Raw genomic sequence first — 19,459 nt, forward strand, 5'->3', positions numbered from 1 at the left:
GAAACTTTGAAAGTTTACATTCTTTTTTTTTATTGACAAAGCTGCTGATTTATAAACAACTATTATAACGTTATGTACACGAGTGAGATCAAAGTCGTATTTCGAGTAATTAATCAAAACTTTTAAGCACAAAGCGATTATTAATTTCAATAAGTTTATTACTCCTAATTCTATTTTGCATTTGCATTTTATTGCGATTTTTCTAATTGTAATTTACAAGTATTTATTAGTTATTTTTTTTAAATACATATTTTGGAATTTCCCATTGTTTTACTGTTATAAATGTTTATTACTATATTTATTTTTTACCTTTTTAAAATTATTTTAGAGTAATATCATAAAATTCGGTCTGTCGTATGATATTGAAAGAAGGCAAATAATGCTTTTCATTGTATAAAATACTTATTTTTTTCCAGCGACAGTGGATGTTAAAATACTAAATCTTTTGAAATATAGGGTTGTAGTCGATGAGAAAGTACTGATTCAATTTGAAAAAAAAGAAAAGAAAAATTAAAAAAGAAAAATTAGGAAAGAACAATGCCTAGCGGTAAAGCCAACTTCCTCTTTCATCGCCGCCATCTTGGCTCGTCTCGTGCTTCGCTGAAAGCGATCCAATATGGCCGCCATGCAATAACTTCGCAATTTTGACTTCGTATGTCTTCAATAACTCACACTAAAATAAATTTTTAGTTATGAGTTCAAAGATCAGTGTCACCAAATTCAAAAAAATGGCAAAGGAGTTTGCTTCAGTCCGACCGTAAATTTGATAAACACCGTGTCATCTTTGTTGTATGAAGATCCCTGAATGTCGTCTTGGAGAACGAATCTTCTGGCTCCTTTACCGAGCTGTCTGTTTATCGATGGTCGGGCGATTCCTTGTGGCTCGAAGGTTGCTACTATATCTTTCTTGTCCTTGGCAGACTCGCATTGGTCGAGAAGCGTAAAGGTATATCGAGGGTAGAAAGGCCATTTTAAGATTCCATCGTACTCACCGACTTGGACCTACGACAAATATATTCGTGGGATTTCAAACAAAAATCGATTCTTTTTAGCTACTTGTAAAGAACTGAATGAAACGATGTGTAACCAGTGTGCCACGAAATGCAGTTTTATTATGATCGTTCTCGAGGTAACATTCAAGTATACGTCACACTCCACAGTCACTACCACTATATATACATCTATTTCTAAAAAGAAATTTGTCAGTCGGAGATCTGAGATGGGCGATCTGAGAATAAACGGGATTTTGGTGCTCTTATGTTTTCTGACTAAAATACGAAAAATTACATTCCTAACTCAAGGTTCATGCTCCATATCCCAATTTAAAAGGAAACTACAGGTGCTGACACACGGTGCAACATTGCATGCAACATTGCACGCAACAGGAATGTTGCAGCGTGTGTCTACTCCAAACTTGTTGCACGCAACGTTGCATGCAACAAATCTGAAGTTGAATTGTGCTCTACTCTAGTAACATTGCGCGCGACAAATTTCATCATGTGGATATGGCTGCAACATTACCTGCAGCGTTTTGAAAATTCCAGCCAATCAGCTTGCACCAAATTTATAACTGCTGACCAAATATCTTAACATAGCAGACTGACACAAGCGATGTTGCGTGATTTTGTTGCAATGTGTGTCACCCCGATTCAAATTTGTTGCTTGCAATGTTGCGTGTATTGTTGCAACGTGTGTCAGCACCTTACGTCGTTCCGTTGTTAACGTATTACATTTTGCAACGTTCAGCGCTTTTTTGTTTTTTGTTTTTTTTGAAATAGATGTATACATTTAATATTCTAGACATACAACTGTCTTCTCAATTCAACTTTTTCCCCTAAGGGAGGAAATCCAGAGAACCCGAAGAAAAACCTCGTGTTCCAGTATTGAAGATAAATTGAAAAAAATATAAAGATATAGTTTTGATCCTAACCTGCAGTCCAACAGAGATATACCGTCCCCTTCCCGTACCAATCCCATTGAGCCAAACTCCAGCGCACATTTTATACCCGTGTGGGTGGGTGTAAAAGGGCTCACTGATCAGCGGTTCAGACGATCGTCCTGACTTGGCATCCATGAGTTTCCGAGTAAAGTCAGTGATTCTCCAAATGAATTCTCCATTTGCCGTCCTGCTTCTTGTTTCGACCAGTTCGTCTTGTTGTGCCATCAGGGTTTCTTTCTGGAGCTGTAGGTGTTCTTTTTGTAGTTGGACTCGCTCTTTTTGAAGTGAAAGCTGTTGTTTTTGGTCTTTGACGAGATCACAGAGCATTATTAGGTGAGTTTGGACATTCTCTGCCAGGTGGGACGACATTTTTTGTCTCTCAGCCTGCAAATGAATAAGATGCATAAACAATGAATCAGCGAACTCTGAAACGACCTCTGAGCTTATCTAAGTCAGGGCATAGCTAACTCACAGATCAAACTCTTAAACGACCTCTGAGCTGATCTAAGGACATGGCTAACGATCGACCTCTGGTCTGATCTACGTCAGGGCACGGCTAACTCACAGATCGAACCCTGAAACGACCTCTGAGCTGATCTAAGGACATGGCTAACGACCGACCTCTGGGCTGATCTATGTCAGGGCATAGCTAACTCACAGATCAAACTCTGAAACAACCTCTGGGGTGATCTAAGTCAGGGCATGCCTAACTCACAGATCGAACCCTGAAACAACCTCTGGGCTGATCTAAGTGATCAGGGCATGGCTAACTCGCACAACAAAATTGGAATTTAACGTGTAACCGGCTGGGTTTTGCGGAGATAGCAAACTCAGACAACCTGGAGAAAGAACTCACAGACCAAAAACTGAAACGACGTTTGGGATGATCGAAGTCAGGGCATGGCTAACTCACAAATCGAATAGAAATTTAGCGTGTTGGGTTTTGCAGAAGAAAACCATGCAGAGGAACCGGAGACCGATACCTTCACAAATCAAGAATAGACCCAACAACTACGTACACGCACGTAATACAGAGTCCAGGGATTGAAACCGAGATACCAGAGGTACCAAACCAATAATATGTAATTTTGTAGGCTGGAATCATTTCTTTTATGCAAGAACGCTTCCTCTACCATAAAATTTTACTAGAGGCTTTGCACAATCACGTGATGGCAGCCATTACAGGGGGCATAACAATAGAGTCTTTTCCCCCTGGAAAACTGAATCCTTTCTAATGTAAATCAGATTAGATCAGAATCAATTGTTCCTGCCCCATGTCATGGCTGCCATCACGTGATGGTGCAAAGCCTCTATAGAAATCAAAGCTTTCGGACTAGTTAGTCCATCCTTAGGGAATAATGAGATGGCGGTTAAAAATGTTATTTACAAACAAGCTATGAAAACATATAAAGATGAAGTAACCAAAGAAACAAAGGAAACGAACACGTGCGCGCTCCGAGCTTCTTACAACGCGCGCGCGTTATATGTTCTATTTATTTTATTTTAACAGAGACTTATATAGCAATCTTTAAGTGTTCTTTCACTATCCCTACTAGCTATGATCTTCCCTCCTCAGATAATGTGGTGAGCCTCGGCCCACTTCCACTGGTTCAAACTTTGCTCTTTCTCTAAGATCTTAACACCCGACCAATTGATGCCATGTCCAGAAAGCTTGGATCTTATTGAAATATTATGGTTGAGGAAGCGTTTTTGTATATAAATTTTGAAGATTACTTGTTGTTTGATATAAAGCTTTCTTTATTGCTATATAAAACGCACTTAACTTCACACACACTTCAACTCGACGACTCAAACGACAACTACGATAGTCGTCATCGAAAACTGACGCCATCAAAATGTACGCGTCAACCATATTTCCGTATGGATATCACAACCTCTACATAAAAGTACTGATACATCGTTCAATTAAAACTTTAACGCAAAGGTTCCACAAAAAAAAATTGGTTCAAATTTCATTCTTTCTAATACCTAAATAAATAATTTAACTAGGTGTATCGAAGAAGGAAATCCGTCGACATTCTCTTATCGAGAACAATAACGCGTGCGTTTATTGACTGGCAATCGCCACTTGTCTTCTCTAGATGGCTAAAGATAAATAAGAAACTGTGGCCTTTCACGAAATCTAGGTAAAAGTATAAATTATAAGATCAAAACATTTAATAAAAGTCTAAAAGCGCGATATTAATTTTTTACAGTAGTGAAAAATATCATAATTACCACTTATATAATAGCGGATCAATCACCATAGCAAACGTTACCAAGTAGGAATATTTATTGGTGATCTTGTGAGGCATAGCAACGGTAACTAAGGCGAGTGGTAAACATGAGTGAGATTACGAGAAAAGAAAAAAAGAAAAACAAACTTCAGCAATGTCCTATAATTATGATAAATGTAATGGTTTTGGTGTTAATCAGCTCGAAAATAAACGTCGTTTATCTAGTGCTATTGCTTGAGTTTGGGAGCCTTTGGAAAGCTTTGGAGAGTCACGTCGACATCGTTTGTTTCCCCACTCGGCTAACGCGACTTCAAGCCGCGACCTTTGCTCGCGGGAAATGTTCGTAAATTTGATCATGTACAGTGGTGAAAATTTGCTCAAAAATGTTCCTTCATCCGGTGGTATTGCTTGAGTTTGGAAAACCTTTGAGAGCCACGATATTTGTAATTCTTTTTTCCCGCTCGGCTGATATAACTCGAAGCCGAACTTTTCTCGTAAAATGTTCGTAGATTTTACTGCAGTGGTGAAAATTTGCTATAGTGAATCCAATTCAAAAGAAAATTCAAGGGCGCTTTTGTTGTTTCTTCTGCTTTTTCGTTGATCTCTTGGAGTTTGCAGATTAAGTTGTTGCAAAGAGGGGGATCCAATAGGGCTTCGAGCATCAGATCTTGAATTTGGATAGGCAAGATAGGGTGATCCAGCAATGGCGCTGTCGTTACAAGACGAACACGGCGAACAAATATTCAAATAATTCTCATTCAAATACGAATCGCTCCTAGGAGAATTATTTTTTCTTTGAATAGCATATTCTTTTGAAGTGACGCCATTTAGGAACAGAGGTGGATTGTTAGAGGGAAATTTTTTTTTCTTGTCAAGGTCGTCAGACATAACCCATCGGCTCATTCGTTCTTCTAACGTTTCAATGGGAAGGCAGTCGAGTAGGCTTGGAGTAGCGACCAAGGGTCCCAAATTACTCTTACTTGAAGAGGAGAGAGAGTTCGGCCTTTGATCGTTGGGCGATGGAGACTTGGAAAACGAAAAACAGCTCGTGCTCCCGGACGAACCAAGCGGAGAGGCGCACCCAAATGAGCTGACACTCGTTGAGGATATTCTCCGATGACTTTCGAGGCCGAACCCTGGAGTTAAGGTTTTCTCAGAGAATGGAGTATTCAAGGCGCATGGGTCTGACTTTTCGCCTTGGCATGAATATTCATCGGGAGTGGGGCACACGCGAACAGCAACATGACCATTTTCTTCACAGCCAAAAATCAAAGGAGTCAAAGATTTCGATTTTCGTCGCTGGAAAAGTGGTACTTCTAAACTAGATGGCTCCTGTTCCGCCATAGTATTTCTTGGGTCCTTAGAATTTATTCCTTTTTTTGTTAAAGTGAATTATAGACACATTAGCCGCTATAAACCTTTCTTTATATACCCTGCGTTAGCCAATCAAAATTCTTCAATTCTATGACGTCAGTTTTAATTTTGAACCTCGAAAAGTTTTAAGATACAAGACGTCACATTTTTTCACTACGTAAAAATCCATGTTCTTGTTGCTTAGCAACGGATTATTTTGGTTAATTAGCAACGCTAGTAAATGAATTTTTTTTGTTTTTGCTTATATTTTCTTGCAAACAAGACTTGAATATTGATAAGAAGAGTGCTTAACTCATAAAAATAATCAAGAGACATGAAGGATTTACACAATTAGAAGAATGGCTAGCACATTACTTATTTTTTCACTATTTTCTATCCTAATTTCGACTCATTTTTTAATGAGAAGCCTCTGCCAAGCCAGCTATATTCCAAGTTTTGATCGGCATTTGACTCACGTTCAACAAAGCGCGCTCGATCAATAGATTTTCGTCAAAATGGTATTTTTCTTTAATAATTTACCGGGTCTGATTCTTATTTATACAAAATATTAAATCACCGAAAAAAAAGATTTTTCTTTTCTTTTTCCTCTTTACGGTGCAAATATTTTTACTGAGATAAAACAACTTTGAGTTTTTGAGCTCATTTGCATTTATTTTCAATTTTATCATATTATTCAATCGGTTAAAGTTAAAGTTAAGTTTCCATTTAAAATCTAAAAACGATTCATTACTAACCGAATCTTTGAATTGGTTTTTTTTCTTAATAAATTGCGTTCAAATATTACCTAGGTCATCTATCGTTAGAGCCGTTTTGACGAATATAGTATACTGACGTAGTATGTGACGTCACAAAGCTTTAAAAATAAGTGTTCAATCATACTGAAAGTAAGGTAATCTTAGTTCCATCCACAGGAAGCAAAATAGAGCATTTTTTTCTGGAAATTGTATGCATGAATTTAAGAACCCTTCTTACTACTAAAAACTAGCTTTAGCTAGACATGCTAGACTCGCCTCTCACCAAGGCTATCGGTGTCGTATGTGAATAGAGTTGCTTGTTGGTTCTCTCCTGTGCCGTCAGGTTTTTTCTCCGAGGTTTCCTCACAAAAATCAACTACTATACTCCAATTGGAATCCAGTGGAACTGAAAGAGCCACTCTGTGGAATCCACTGTTAATCCCATTTCTTTTTTCAAATTTTATCAGAAGAACAACACAAGGGCGGATCCAGGGGAGGGGGGGGGGGGGCAAAGGGGGGCTGAAGACCCCCCCCCCCCTCAATTCAGCATTATTATATATTATTTTCCGTTGTGTTGACGGAAGAAACTCAATTACCCCCCCCCCCCCTAAACTCAATTAGCCCCCTCCCCCCTAAAATTTTGGCTGGATCCGCCCTTGCAACAATCTTATTTTTGCCCTGCGTTCGCATTGTTCGGTTTTTGCTGTCGCCAATTAAACAGTTTTTGATAATTTTAAATTAACATAGAAAACAGTATGACAGTGAACTTGACGTCACTGGATTTTTCAAACGCACGCTTAGTACATCACAATAGACCATTTCTGAGACAACAAATATGGATTGGACATCAAGGTTGAGCTTCGATCGGAACAAACACCGTTTGTTCATTATGCTTAAATAATTGTGCCCAAGCTAGACCACAATGCATCATGATCAGGAACCGCTATTAAATTAATATTGCAGTTGCATTTCCACAGAGTGGCTCTTCATCCAATTAGAATTAAGAAGTTGATTTTGAGGAGGGAGGAAAGCCGGAGAACCCGGAAAACCCTCGAAGCACAGGAGAGAACCAAGAAACGACTCTACTCACATACGACACCGAGCACGGAGCACGAGCACCGTGTTAAGGGGGTGTCCCCCCCAAGAAGCCCTATTTTTATGCTCCCCTCCCCCCTCCCGACACATGTCAATATTTACCTGATCCCCCTTCAGTCATATATCATATAAATCATATATGACCACCCACCCCCTAAATCCTCCAACCCCCTATAAGTGTCAATAAATGACCAGTCCCTTATCAAACTGTATTTAAAAGTCTAGTTTTGCTCAAAAGACAGAATGAGTTCTTAACAGAACTGATGTTTACCTTGTAGTAGCAGCCTGCGTCAGCAAATGTACAGGGGATGACAAGAAGAGGACACTCTGTATTCATGTGTAGCGAGAGCTGTTGAGATAAAATAAGTTAAAATAAAAAAATGGAAATAGTTCTTTTATTCTCGCGATCTAATTGGCTGACAGCTATGATTAATACGAGGACAGACGCATAGAATGACGAATCGCTCCCGCACGGAGACAGCGCGCGCTAGAAACTGCTTTTTCTTTTAAATTCAAAACTTTACAGTGAAACTACTAGCTGCAATTGTGATTCCACTTTAACATTTTTTAACGTTTTTTTTTAAAAAAAGAGCATGTTTTTTTTCTTCTGTTTTTTTCTTTTACTTGTTTTCCAATTTAAAAATTGTTTCTTATTTTCGTGCTTGCTCTTTCCCATTTATCTTGCACTTTATTTCTTTTCCTTTCTTTGTCTCTCTCTCTCTGTTTCTCACCTTTTTCATAAATTCTACATTCTACAAAAGCAAAAGTCTGATGTAAAAAAGCACTCCCCTTTTCTCTCCCCTTCGGCCCTGCCCTATTCCAATTCCGCTATCTTCACCACGCACGCACTAAAAATCAAAACAAAAAAACAAAAAAAACACACACACACACTTTAAGATGTCACCTCTAAACTAATCTAAAATTATGCTAAATTTAGCATCTTTTTAAGTTTCCATCATTAAGTAAAGTTAAAGGGCAATCAAACAGTATGACGTCATCTGTCTTATGTCATCAGTCGACATCAGTTGAACGAGTTTGGTTTCCTGTACGTGAGAGTAAGTGATGATAACTGGTCCTTGTTGGTATTTGTCGGTCTGTCTTGTCGCGTCTAGGTACGTTCGTAATTTCCTAAAAATAAACTTGGAAAAACAATCAAAATACCAGGAAAAACAGACTTCATTATATTGAGAATAATATGTGAAACACAGTAAACACACGCATGAAAGAAGCCGTGATTTTCTGGGACAGGCTAAAATGGTTCTTACATACAGGATTCCCAGTGAGAGAATAGCCTGAAGAGGTTCTTAAAGAGATTCTCAAAATTGTTCTTAAAATCGTTTCTGATATAGTGTACAGTAGGTACTTAACATTTGTTTTAATAAGTGAATTATTGACCTCAAATGAACAATAAAAAACAATATATCAAATATTGCATGGATTGTCTTTTTGCACTCTACCGTGTGTTTTCAATGGTCCAGTACACATACTTGGGTCTGCACCAGTGTTTTCTAATTTTTAGTATCTTTTGTAGGTTCTTATGTATTGCGTACTTTATTGGTCAAGTTTCAGCCTGGAGGATTTTAATCCCCAGTTTCTTTTATGCAGGTGTTTACTCAACTAGCTTGCGAGATAACAATCAAGAAACACTATAAAGGCTTTTATGCCCTAAGAAAAGTGATAACAGTACAAGACAGTGGTACAAGGCAAACAATGGACACCAAGATATAACACACCACACATGGTGATGTACACCATACACAGGGTGATAATAGTACAAGACACTGACACAAGGTAAACAATGGACAACAACATATAACACACCACACATGGTGATGTACACCATACACAGAGTGATGACAGTACAAGACAGTGACACAAGGTAAACAATGGACAACAACATATAACACACCACACATGGTGATGTACACCATACACAGGGTGATAACAGTACAAGACAGTGACACAAGGTTAACAATGGACAATAACATATAACACAACATACATGGTGATGTACACTATACACAGGGTGATAACAGTACAAGACACTGACACAAGGTAAACAATGGACAACAACATATAACACACTATGCATGGTGATGTACACTATACACAGGGTGGTGACAGCACAAGACACTGACACAAGGTAAACAATGGACAACAACATATAACACACCACACATGGTGATGTTCACCATACACAGGGTGATAACAGTATAAGACAGTGACACAAGGTAAACATTGGACAACAACATATAACACACCATACATGGTGATGTACACTATACACAGGGTCATGACAGTACAAGACAGTTACACAAGGTAAACAATGGACAACAACATATAACACACCATACATGGTGATGTACACTATACACAGGGTGGTGACAGTACAAGACAGTTACACAAGGTAAACAATGGACAACAACATATAACACACTATACATGGTGATGTACACTATACACAGGGTGACGACAGTACAAGACAGTTACACAAGGTAAACATTGGACAACAACATATAACACACCATACATGGTGATGTACACTATACACAGGGTCATGACAGTACAAGACAGTTACACAAGGTAAACAATGGACAACAACATATAACACACCATACATGGTGATGTACACTATACACAGGGTCATGACAGTACAAGACAGTTACACAAGGTAAACAATGGACAACAACATATAACACACTATACATGGTGATGTACAATATACACAGGGTGATAACAGTACAGGACACTGACACAAGGCAAACCATAGACAACAACATATAACACACTATGCATGGTGATGTACACTATACACAGGGTGGTGACAGCACAAGACACTGACACAAGGTAAACAATGGACAACAACATATAACACACTATACATGGTGATGTACAGTATACTCAGAGTGGTGACAGCACAAGACAGTGACACAAGGTAAACAATGGACAACAACATATAACACACTATACATGGTGATGTACACTACACACAGGGTGGTGACAGCACAAGACAGTTACACAAGGAAAACAATGGACAACAACATATAACACACCATACATGGTGATGTACACTATACACAGAGTGATAACAGCACAAGACAATGACACAAGATAAACAATGGACAACAACATATATCACACCATACATGGTGATGTACACTATACACAAGATGATGATAGCACAAGATAGTGACACAAGGTAAACAATGGACAACAACATATATCACACCATACATGGTGATGTACACTATACACAGGGTCATGACAGTACAAGACAGTTACACAAGGTAAACAATGGACAACAACATATAACACACTATACATGGTGATGTACACTATACACAGGGTCATGACAGTACAAGACAGTTACACAAGGTAAACAATGGACAACAACATATAACACACTATACATGGTGATGTACACTATACACAGGGTGACGACAGTACAAGACAGTGACACAAGGTAAACATTGGACAACAACATATAACACACTATACATGGTGATGTACACTATACACAGGGTGACGACAGAACAAGACAGTTACACAAGGTAAACATTGGACAACAACATATAACACACCATACATGGTGATGTACACTATACACAGGGTCATGACAGTACAAGACAGTTACACAAGGTAAACAATGGACAACAACATATAACACACTATACATGGTGATGTACAATATACACAGGGTGATAACAGTACAGGACACTGACACAAGGCAAACCATAGACAACAACATATAACACACTATACATGGTGATGTACACTATACACAGGGTGGTGACAGCACAAGACAGTGACACAAGGTAAACAATGGACAACAACATATAACACACTATACATGGTGATGTACAGTATACTCAGAGTCGTGACAGCACAAGACAGTGACACAAGGTAAACAATGGACAACAACATATAACACACTGTACATGGTGATGTACACTACACACAGGGTGGTGACAGCACAAGACAGTTACACAAGGAAAACAATGGACAACAACATATAACACACCATACATGGTGATGTACACTATACACAGAGTGATAACAGCACAAGACAATGACACAAGATAAACAATGGACAACAACATATATCACACCATACATGGTGATGTACACTATACACAAGATGATGATAGCACAAGATAGTGACACAAGGTAAACAATGGACAACAACATATATCACACCATACATGATTATGTACACTATACACAGGGTGATAACAGTACAAGACAGTGACACAAGGTAAACAATGGACAACAACATATAACACACCATACATGGTGATGTACACTATACACAAGATGATGACAGCACAAGACAGTGACACAAGGTAAACAATGGACAATAACATGACACACCATACATGGTGATGTACACCATACACAGGTTGATGACAGCACAAGACAGTGACACAAGGTAAACAGCAGACAACAAAGAATATCAACAACGTATAACACCCCATACATGGTGATGTATACCAACAAAGGGTTATAAACACAAAAGAGTAAGAGGCAAGCAAACATGGACAACAACAAACAATATCAGTGACATCTGGTATAATAGTATGACTTAATACAAACCGATTCTTTGGTAAGTTCGCTAACTCCACATTTTAGAGGACATGCTATAGGGAACGATGCACAGGATTGTAGATGGGTCTAGAAAACAGGATTGAAGAAATTAATACTGTTAGTCTTTATGGTAAGCAAGCAGTTGATTTAGATGGATTGCCAGGGGCGGATCCGGGATATTCTTATAGGCGAGTCTAGAGTGGACATCCATCTGAAAAAGTCGACGCCGAATCAAACAAAAAATCTGATCTGTTAGTTAGTCGCGCCCTGACTTAGATCAGCCCAGAGGTTGTTTCAGAGTTCGATCTGTGAGTTAGCCATGCCCTGACTTGGATCAGCCCAGAGGCTGTTTCAGGGTTTGATCTGTGAGTTAGTCATGCCCTGACTTAGATCAGCCCAGAGGTTGTTTCAGGGTTTGATCTGCAAGTTATTCGTGTCCTGACTTAGATCAGCCCAGAGGTATTTACAGAAACATTTCGTTGAGCAGCGAGAAAAAAATTGAGAGAAAAAGCTATAGTTGATAGGGCGACTTACATTCATTTCCGAAAAAACGACCATTCGACCACAGTGCTCACACGGCGTCAGTCGGTTATCGCATTCCACATAGTGCTCATCTACCTTCCTTCTCTCTAAAGACACGCCACACTTCTTTGGGCAGGATATATCACTGTATTCACAACTGGACTCAAGGTGGTGCTGTAGATGGAGAAAGGAATATTCAAGATACGCATGATAGTGATCAGTGGCGAACCAAGAACGATTTCACTGAAATGGGAAAGGGGTTTGTCCTAGAGGCACCAGGCACCAAACTATCCCCTGGATCCGCCTTGAGTAGTGTAACTAATCTGTATAGTAAATTGTCCAATGAAGGAGTCGAGCCTTCAGCTCGAGCAATTTCCGGGGCGAAAATAAATTATTTATCAGAATAAATCTATTAGGCAAAATAAGATGAACATTTATGATTTACCTGTAGATCGTTCAGAGGACCCTCCCATAAGCATCCTTTGTCGTGATGGACACAGAAAACATCAAGACAAAGTATCTGACGATGACAGGCGTTGTCAGGGAAAACCTGTGGAAAAAAAAAGAAATTATCCGGTACTCAGAGAGTGAAAATACTCTTTTCTTACCATGAGCGTAATGTTTGCCATTTCGGACCACGTGTCATTCCCTTAAGTATCATTACTTTGTTTAACGTTTGTGCATGAGAAGACACATGACTATGGATACGACTCAACAAAGGATCTTAATCTCAAGAGAACAACATGTGGTTTGAAATGGGAAAACTTCACGCCCAAAGGTAGAGGTCTTGAGGATTAAGTGTTTTACCTTGTCGGCTCTTAGCGCGAGGTTATCCAGTGGACATCGTGGTCTTTTATTCCTAAAAAAAATCATAAAACCAAACATCAAAAACCAGCTTATTATAGTGAAGACAAACAGCATACATATAAAAATAGAAACACCAAAACTATTCTATATCTAGAAAAATTTCTTGACCGACAAAAACTTAAAGCAAACGGCGTACTAAGCAAAAATAAAATCCCACAGATTTCTCTAATTGAAAATGTCGTAAAATACAACAAAGTTATATCATACAAATTGATACTTATATTATTCAGTGTTATAACTACATTGTTATTAAGGTACTTGCCTCAATATTGGCTGAATGCACGTCTTACAGACACGGTGACCACACGGCGTTACCTGTACAGGATCCCGCAAGACAGTCAGACAAACGGGACACTCGAAAGACTTGTCCACGGGACCGCCTACAAACTTCACCTCGTAACCCGGCATGCCTAGCTTCGAAATAAAAGTTCTTCTCGTTCTCCAAAACAATGAAAAAACAAACTTGTGTCTATGGTAATGTCGCCTCTAATTGTCAAAATATCTTTAAGGTGATGGTGTAGACAAAGCTATAATCTTGTGAAGATTTCGTCAGAATTTCTTGCGACGGTTGAAAAAATTAGAAAGACAATACTCAAACCACGACTTAAGTATTTTCCTTCGTTAACCACGAAAAATATGTCGCATTAAACAGAACTAGACGACGATGAAGAAGAAAAAATAGGCGCGTATAAATTATGCGTTCTGGTCTTTCTAGTTCTTGGCCATCTTGGATGCGAATGTAGTTTGGAATTCTTGTTAGCAATGATTCGAACCCACTTCAGAAGACGAACCACGAAAAATTGCCTTTATATATCGGCTTCAGGGTAAACTTTAGACCACGAGATTTAAGGCCATCAATACCAAAAGATGTCCTTGAAAATAAGATTATCCAAGGGAGCAGTCCTTGAGCCTACTTCCAAAGAGTGTGACTTTGTTTTTGCAAGTAAAGTGAACAATCTTGCAACGCCCATCTCGCGTGAGACCAACACCCTACTGACTTCACTGTTCACATTATGATGTCACCTAGATTCGACTCACCACACCCTTAATCTTTACATTTACGAAAAGAAAAAAATTCGGAGAAAGCGTACCCAATACAAGTATTAGATATCAATGAAACAAGGTCTTCTTGTGGTTTTAGGATTAGAATTTACAAGTGAAGCTTTCTCGACATGAGATATGCGTCCATTGATCACAAATTTTGGAAACATGCAATCCTACACTATTATACAATCAGTAAACGAGGAAAGATGCAAAAACATAATATTAGTCACAAAGTGAAATTTGGGTTTTGTTTTTGTGTGTGTGTGTGTGTGTGGAATTCGTGATTTTCAAAGAAGCACCAGCTATATCTGGCGTGACAGAAATGCGTTGCGTGACAAGACCGGCACCTGTTGGCTTACTGGTGGCCAAAACGTCACACTCCCAGAAGGAAACTTTTAAAACTACACTCATAAATCGTCCGTCACCCTTAATTTTAACTTTGCGAATTTTTTAAGAAAGAATTTCACGGCAAATGCTTCGCGCTGTCATGCGATGTTTCAGCACTCGACTGTCTGGAATCATTTTCCCGATTTATCTAATCAATAAAAATAATCCAAAAACCAGTCAATGACAAGATGCTGGTCTCCAGCATGCATGAGCATCAAGGTAACTCCTAGTAGTTATTTTTAAACGCTTAAAACTAACTAGCTTTAATAGAACAATTTTAAGCTTTATTACTTCTACCGTATATAATTCAAAGTCTATAAAGTACTACTACTACTATACTGTAAAAAAGTTTGTAAGTTTTTTATGAGAAATCAAAACAGTGAAGCTTTGCGTATTAAAAAGGTACAGATAGACTGTGAACAAGAATCCTCAGGGGGGCAGGGAAAAAATCGTCCATACCCTCCTGAAAAATCTGAAAAATCCTTGTCAACAGACTCAAATGATTCGTTGATTAAGTCACTATCAAATCTAAAATTCCACCCTCTAGTTTTACTGTTACATTATAAATGCTCATAATTACAGACAATCATACAGTGTTCCACACCTTTTAAATATTTATACCATACTCTATGGTAACTTCCTGGAAAATGACTTAAAACTGTCCAGTACTGTGCCCCACTATGTTTCCTCTTTGAACAAGTGCCTGGCCTTTCTATGTGTATTGGTTAAGTTTAGTCAAAATGTTCCTTGGGTAAAGTCATTGGTACGGTTGGTACAATCTGTTCCTCAAAAATAAATCTTTTGACTCTGTTGAAAACAAACAAGAAAATGAAGAGGATAGCAAGATATTGGATCCAAGCCCACTTGAGCATCTGCCAGAAACCTGGGCGATAGCTGGATAGAGTCAAGAAAGCAAAGAATGGAAATAATGAAAGAAAAGATAAATGGATGAGTGAAAGGAAGGAAGGGAGGAAGGAAGGAAGGAAGGAAAGAACGAACCAACCAACAAAAGAATAAATATGAGCGAGCAACCGAATGAATGAATAAATGAATAAACAAATAGATGGATGAATGGGTGAATGGACAGATGGAATGGAAGATATGTATGTATGTAATGGATGGAAGAGAGGGGTGGATGATATGAATGGATGGATGAATAGATAGATGGATGGATTGGTGGGTGGGTGGGTGGGTGGATTGGATGGAGGGATAGTAAAAAATAAAATGGATGGCTGCAATGCATAAAATGGAGGAAATGGATAGATAATTCAATAAATGAAAAATAGAAAATAAATGGATAGATGGATAAGAAAATAACCTTGAACAGTAAAGAAAAAACATGATAAGGTAGGATAAGGAGAGAGAATGGGTGACAATAGCATAGGAAAGAATGGGAAGGAATGGAATGGAATGGGATGGGATGGGACATGATTGGATACCATAGAATAAAAAAATGTGTTCACAAAGGATACAATACTCTTTCTTCTGGGTAATGAATGGTGCCTTTAATAACAAATGGTTGCCCTGCACCTCTGCCTCCAATCCACAATGGATACTTCGATACATACTCTGTACTCACTTTAAAACAAAAACAAACATATGAATACATACAAAATATATCACCTTCATGCAAACAGAGATCTGAACAAATGTTGAGAAATACAATCAATCTAGGAATAACTTGAAATTATTTCCTGTCATGTGATGGCCTTAAATACTAGATCTTAAACAGAGACATGACATACTAGCATTTACAGTAACGGTTATTCTTGGGTAATCCACAACTGGAAGAATGAAGCCTGGGAGCAGATGAACAAACAATGAATGGTGAGATGAAACAAAGAACGCAGCTCACATGTAGAACAATACGCATTGTTCACCATAATCCATGCTTTCTTTGTTTTTGTTATTTTGTCCAATCCCAAGCTTTGTTCTACCAGTGGACACCGACCCTTATTCTTACCATTTCTTTTGATGTATGAGCTAAATATCTTGTACAAATCATAAGCATCGACTGATGAACTACTACCATCTATCACAGAAGTCTATATAGAGTATTAAAAAAAACATTTTAAATAATTTATCCAGACTACAATATAAGGGGAGGGGATGCCAAAACAGGAATAGATGTGAATGATAGAAAATTTAACCAAGGAATTGAAAATAATAATAGGACGTTTGCATGATGGTGTCATTGACCTCTGCTATCAGACTCCTTTGCACACTTTCTTTTTTTCAGTTAATTACACCCATTGTCTTACTATTCTCATGAGGGAATACAAATATAAATAAGAAAGAAAGTTAGCAAAGCATTATGGTAGTGGGAGTCAAATGACACCATCGATCCTTCAAATGTCCTATTGACTTACATTATATAATGAATATCGCCCTTTGTTTGGGAGAAGATCCCTTTGTCTCAGCTTAAGTTCCCCAACAGTGTTGAACTCTGCTCCAGCAATGGGTGAAGAAAAATGGATGTATGCCATACCTTCCATTTGTAAGCTAACATATTTCTGAAGGAATGAAAGCAGAAAGTTTAGTACAACCGCAGGGGGTTATCCAGGATTTGTAATTGGGGGGGGGGAGGTACTTACGTACCAAATTGTCACTATGACGTCATAGCAATCTTTCGTTTTAACGAAAAAGAATCATGGTCGATAGAGGGGAAACGAAACGAAAACACGGCTCTGAGAAGCGAGAACACTGATTTTCTTAACTGCTTAAGTTAAGCCTAAACAAATCTTCACACACTGCATCGACAGCCGGTTAGATTCTTTTTGGCTTTGAAAGGGGGTTCACAGGCACCCCTTGGATACACCCCTGAACTGAAATGATCATACAGTATTATATTGTGTGGTACCAATGAGCTGAATGAATGTTATTATCAGCCTACAATAACACTGTCAGGCAGATGCTGCCTGTCATGTGTTATCAACCAGAGAGTATTCTATTGCATGGTATCAATCACCTGAATGAATCTCATGAATCAGCCTACAATGACACTGTCATGCAGGCAAATCCTGCTGCTCATCGTGTGCTATCAAGAGAATATTCTATTGCTTGGTGTTGATTAGCTAAATAGTCTCATTAGCAGCCTACCATATCAGTGACAGGCAAACACTGCCTGCCATGTGTTATCAGCTGAATGAATCTCATGAATCTCATTATATCAGCCTACATTGACAAACAAACACTGCCAATCATGGGCTATCAACCAGAGAGTATTTTATTGTTATGTGTGAAATGACACGTACATGAAGCCTGTACTAATTGTAACTGGTTCCAGTGTAGTCCATGACACTTACATGTAGCTTGTAGTCAAAGATCATAATCAACTGGAGTGAATAAATAGCTTCTGTGTCCTTTAGTGGCAGTTGAATGTCAAAGTTCAGAGCATCATATTTACCATCCATATTGTTATCTTCCTCCCAAGACTGGAAACAAAAGCAAAGCTCATAATAAACTTACAGTAATATGTACCACAAATAATAATTGTAAAAAAGCTGTAATAAATATCGCTCTGTGATTGGTCCCAACCATGTTTTATGAATGTAAACAGCACAGATAAAATTTTTCTTATTTGTGTTATTTAAAGTAAGAGCTCTTCAAATTTGTGTTGAGTACAAATAAATAAAATAAAAAACACGTTGCTGTGTGTACTGTAGTTATAAAGCACTTGAGGATTGTCAGAACACTTGAGAATTGCTATGCGTTGTGCTATTATAACTTCTAACTCTTCTTTCATGTTCTGTCAGACCCTGCATGATTTATAACTGCATGCAGCACACATTTATGTGTATTTTCTATTTCTTCACTACTGTAAAACCTATTCCAATAAAAGCGCCCTTCGTCCATGGCAACGGGTGTCAAGGGAATACAAAACAATATGTGCTATAAATGTTCTTATATCACAGAAAATTATTCACCTTGACAATTGGAATTCGTAGATTCTGTTGAAGAAGCTGGTTAAAGTTCTGGAAAGTACTATAAGCTACGAAAGATCCCGGCGCGTTTCCTTGTAAGACAAGAAGCAACTGATTCTTGTACTGCACGTCCGGAAGCTCTCTGAAGGAACTCTCTTTCATCCAAAAACCTTCGAATATAACAGCAAAAACGACTCCATAAATTATAACAATACACTAACAACACACCAGTGTGCAAAACTATGCTTTAGTGTATAAATTTCTTATTTTTTAGAGATAAATAAAGAGTTTTTGAGCTCACCAAAGGTCACAAAAGCAATGATAAGAGGAGGCAAATATGTCAACCAAATAACGAAAAATTGAAAAACTGTAGCCTTGCTACAGACATGTGTTCGGTATTTTTGTAAAATTGGATGTCTGTGGACCTCGTACATCACCATTTTGGCCGCTGGAATCTTTCTTTTTGGTAAATTTTACCTAAAATAAATACGACTTTTCTAGAAAACTTTTCGCGCTAAAAATCTTTACGAATTTGTAAACTTTGAGCCCTCGGTATCTGGGTCAGCTTTAGAAAATAACGATATTTTTATGGGGGGAGCACTAAAGCTTATATTGTAATCCCTAAAAATTTATTCAAAACAGAAAAAAGATACTCGTATTGAAGTCTTAAAATCGAATTTTTCATAATATTTTAATCTTTTATTAAATGTGCTTGAAATATAGTTTGAACATTGTACAAAATTCAGTTAAAGA

General features: G+C 38.1%; 2 protein-coding genes across 2 annotated transcripts; both read right to left on the reverse strand.

Annotated features, from left to right (window-relative positions):
- Nucleotides 1-290: 290 nt before the first annotated feature.
- Nucleotides 291-15,015, reverse strand: LOC116286745 (TNF receptor-associated factor 4). The gene is made up of 8 exons (XM_089034294.1): nt 13,615-15,015; nt 13,293-13,344; nt 12,931-13,035; nt 12,498-12,659; nt 11,973-12,050; nt 7,651-7,728; nt 1,931-2,323; nt 291-1,002 (listed from the first exon to the last, which is right to left on the reverse strand). Exons 1-8 carry the CDS (start codon nt 13,758-13,760, stop codon nt 721-723), a joined length of 1,296 nt encoding a protein of 431 aa, XP_088890420.1. The 5' UTR covers nt 13,761-15,015; the 3' UTR covers nt 291-720.
- Nucleotides 15,016-15,316: 301 nt separating this feature from the next.
- LOC116286731 (transmembrane protein 231) lies at nt 15,317-19,224 on the reverse strand. Its single transcript, XM_031693311.2, has 7 exons — nt 19,008-19,224; nt 18,710-18,876; nt 18,089-18,217; nt 17,153-17,296; nt 16,747-16,828; nt 16,256-16,361; nt 15,317-15,677 (listed from the first exon to the last, which is right to left on the reverse strand). The coding sequence occupies exons 1-7, from the start codon at nt 19,144-19,146 to the stop codon at nt 15,515-15,517; spliced, it is 930 nt and encodes a 309-aa protein (XP_031549171.2). The 5' UTR covers nt 19,147-19,224; the 3' UTR covers nt 15,317-15,514.
- Between the last annotated feature and the right edge of the window lie 235 nt (nt 19,225-19,459).

The sequence above is a fragment of the Actinia tenebrosa genome, unplaced genomic scaffold, assembly GCF_029948245.1.
Source record: "Actinia tenebrosa isolate PJP-AT-01 unplaced genomic scaffold, QUT_ActTen_1.0 PGA_scaffold2__45_contigs__length_23673736, whole genome shotgun sequence".
Classification (NCBI taxonomy): domain Eukaryota; kingdom Metazoa; phylum Cnidaria; class Anthozoa; order Actiniaria; family Actiniidae; genus Actinia; species Actinia tenebrosa.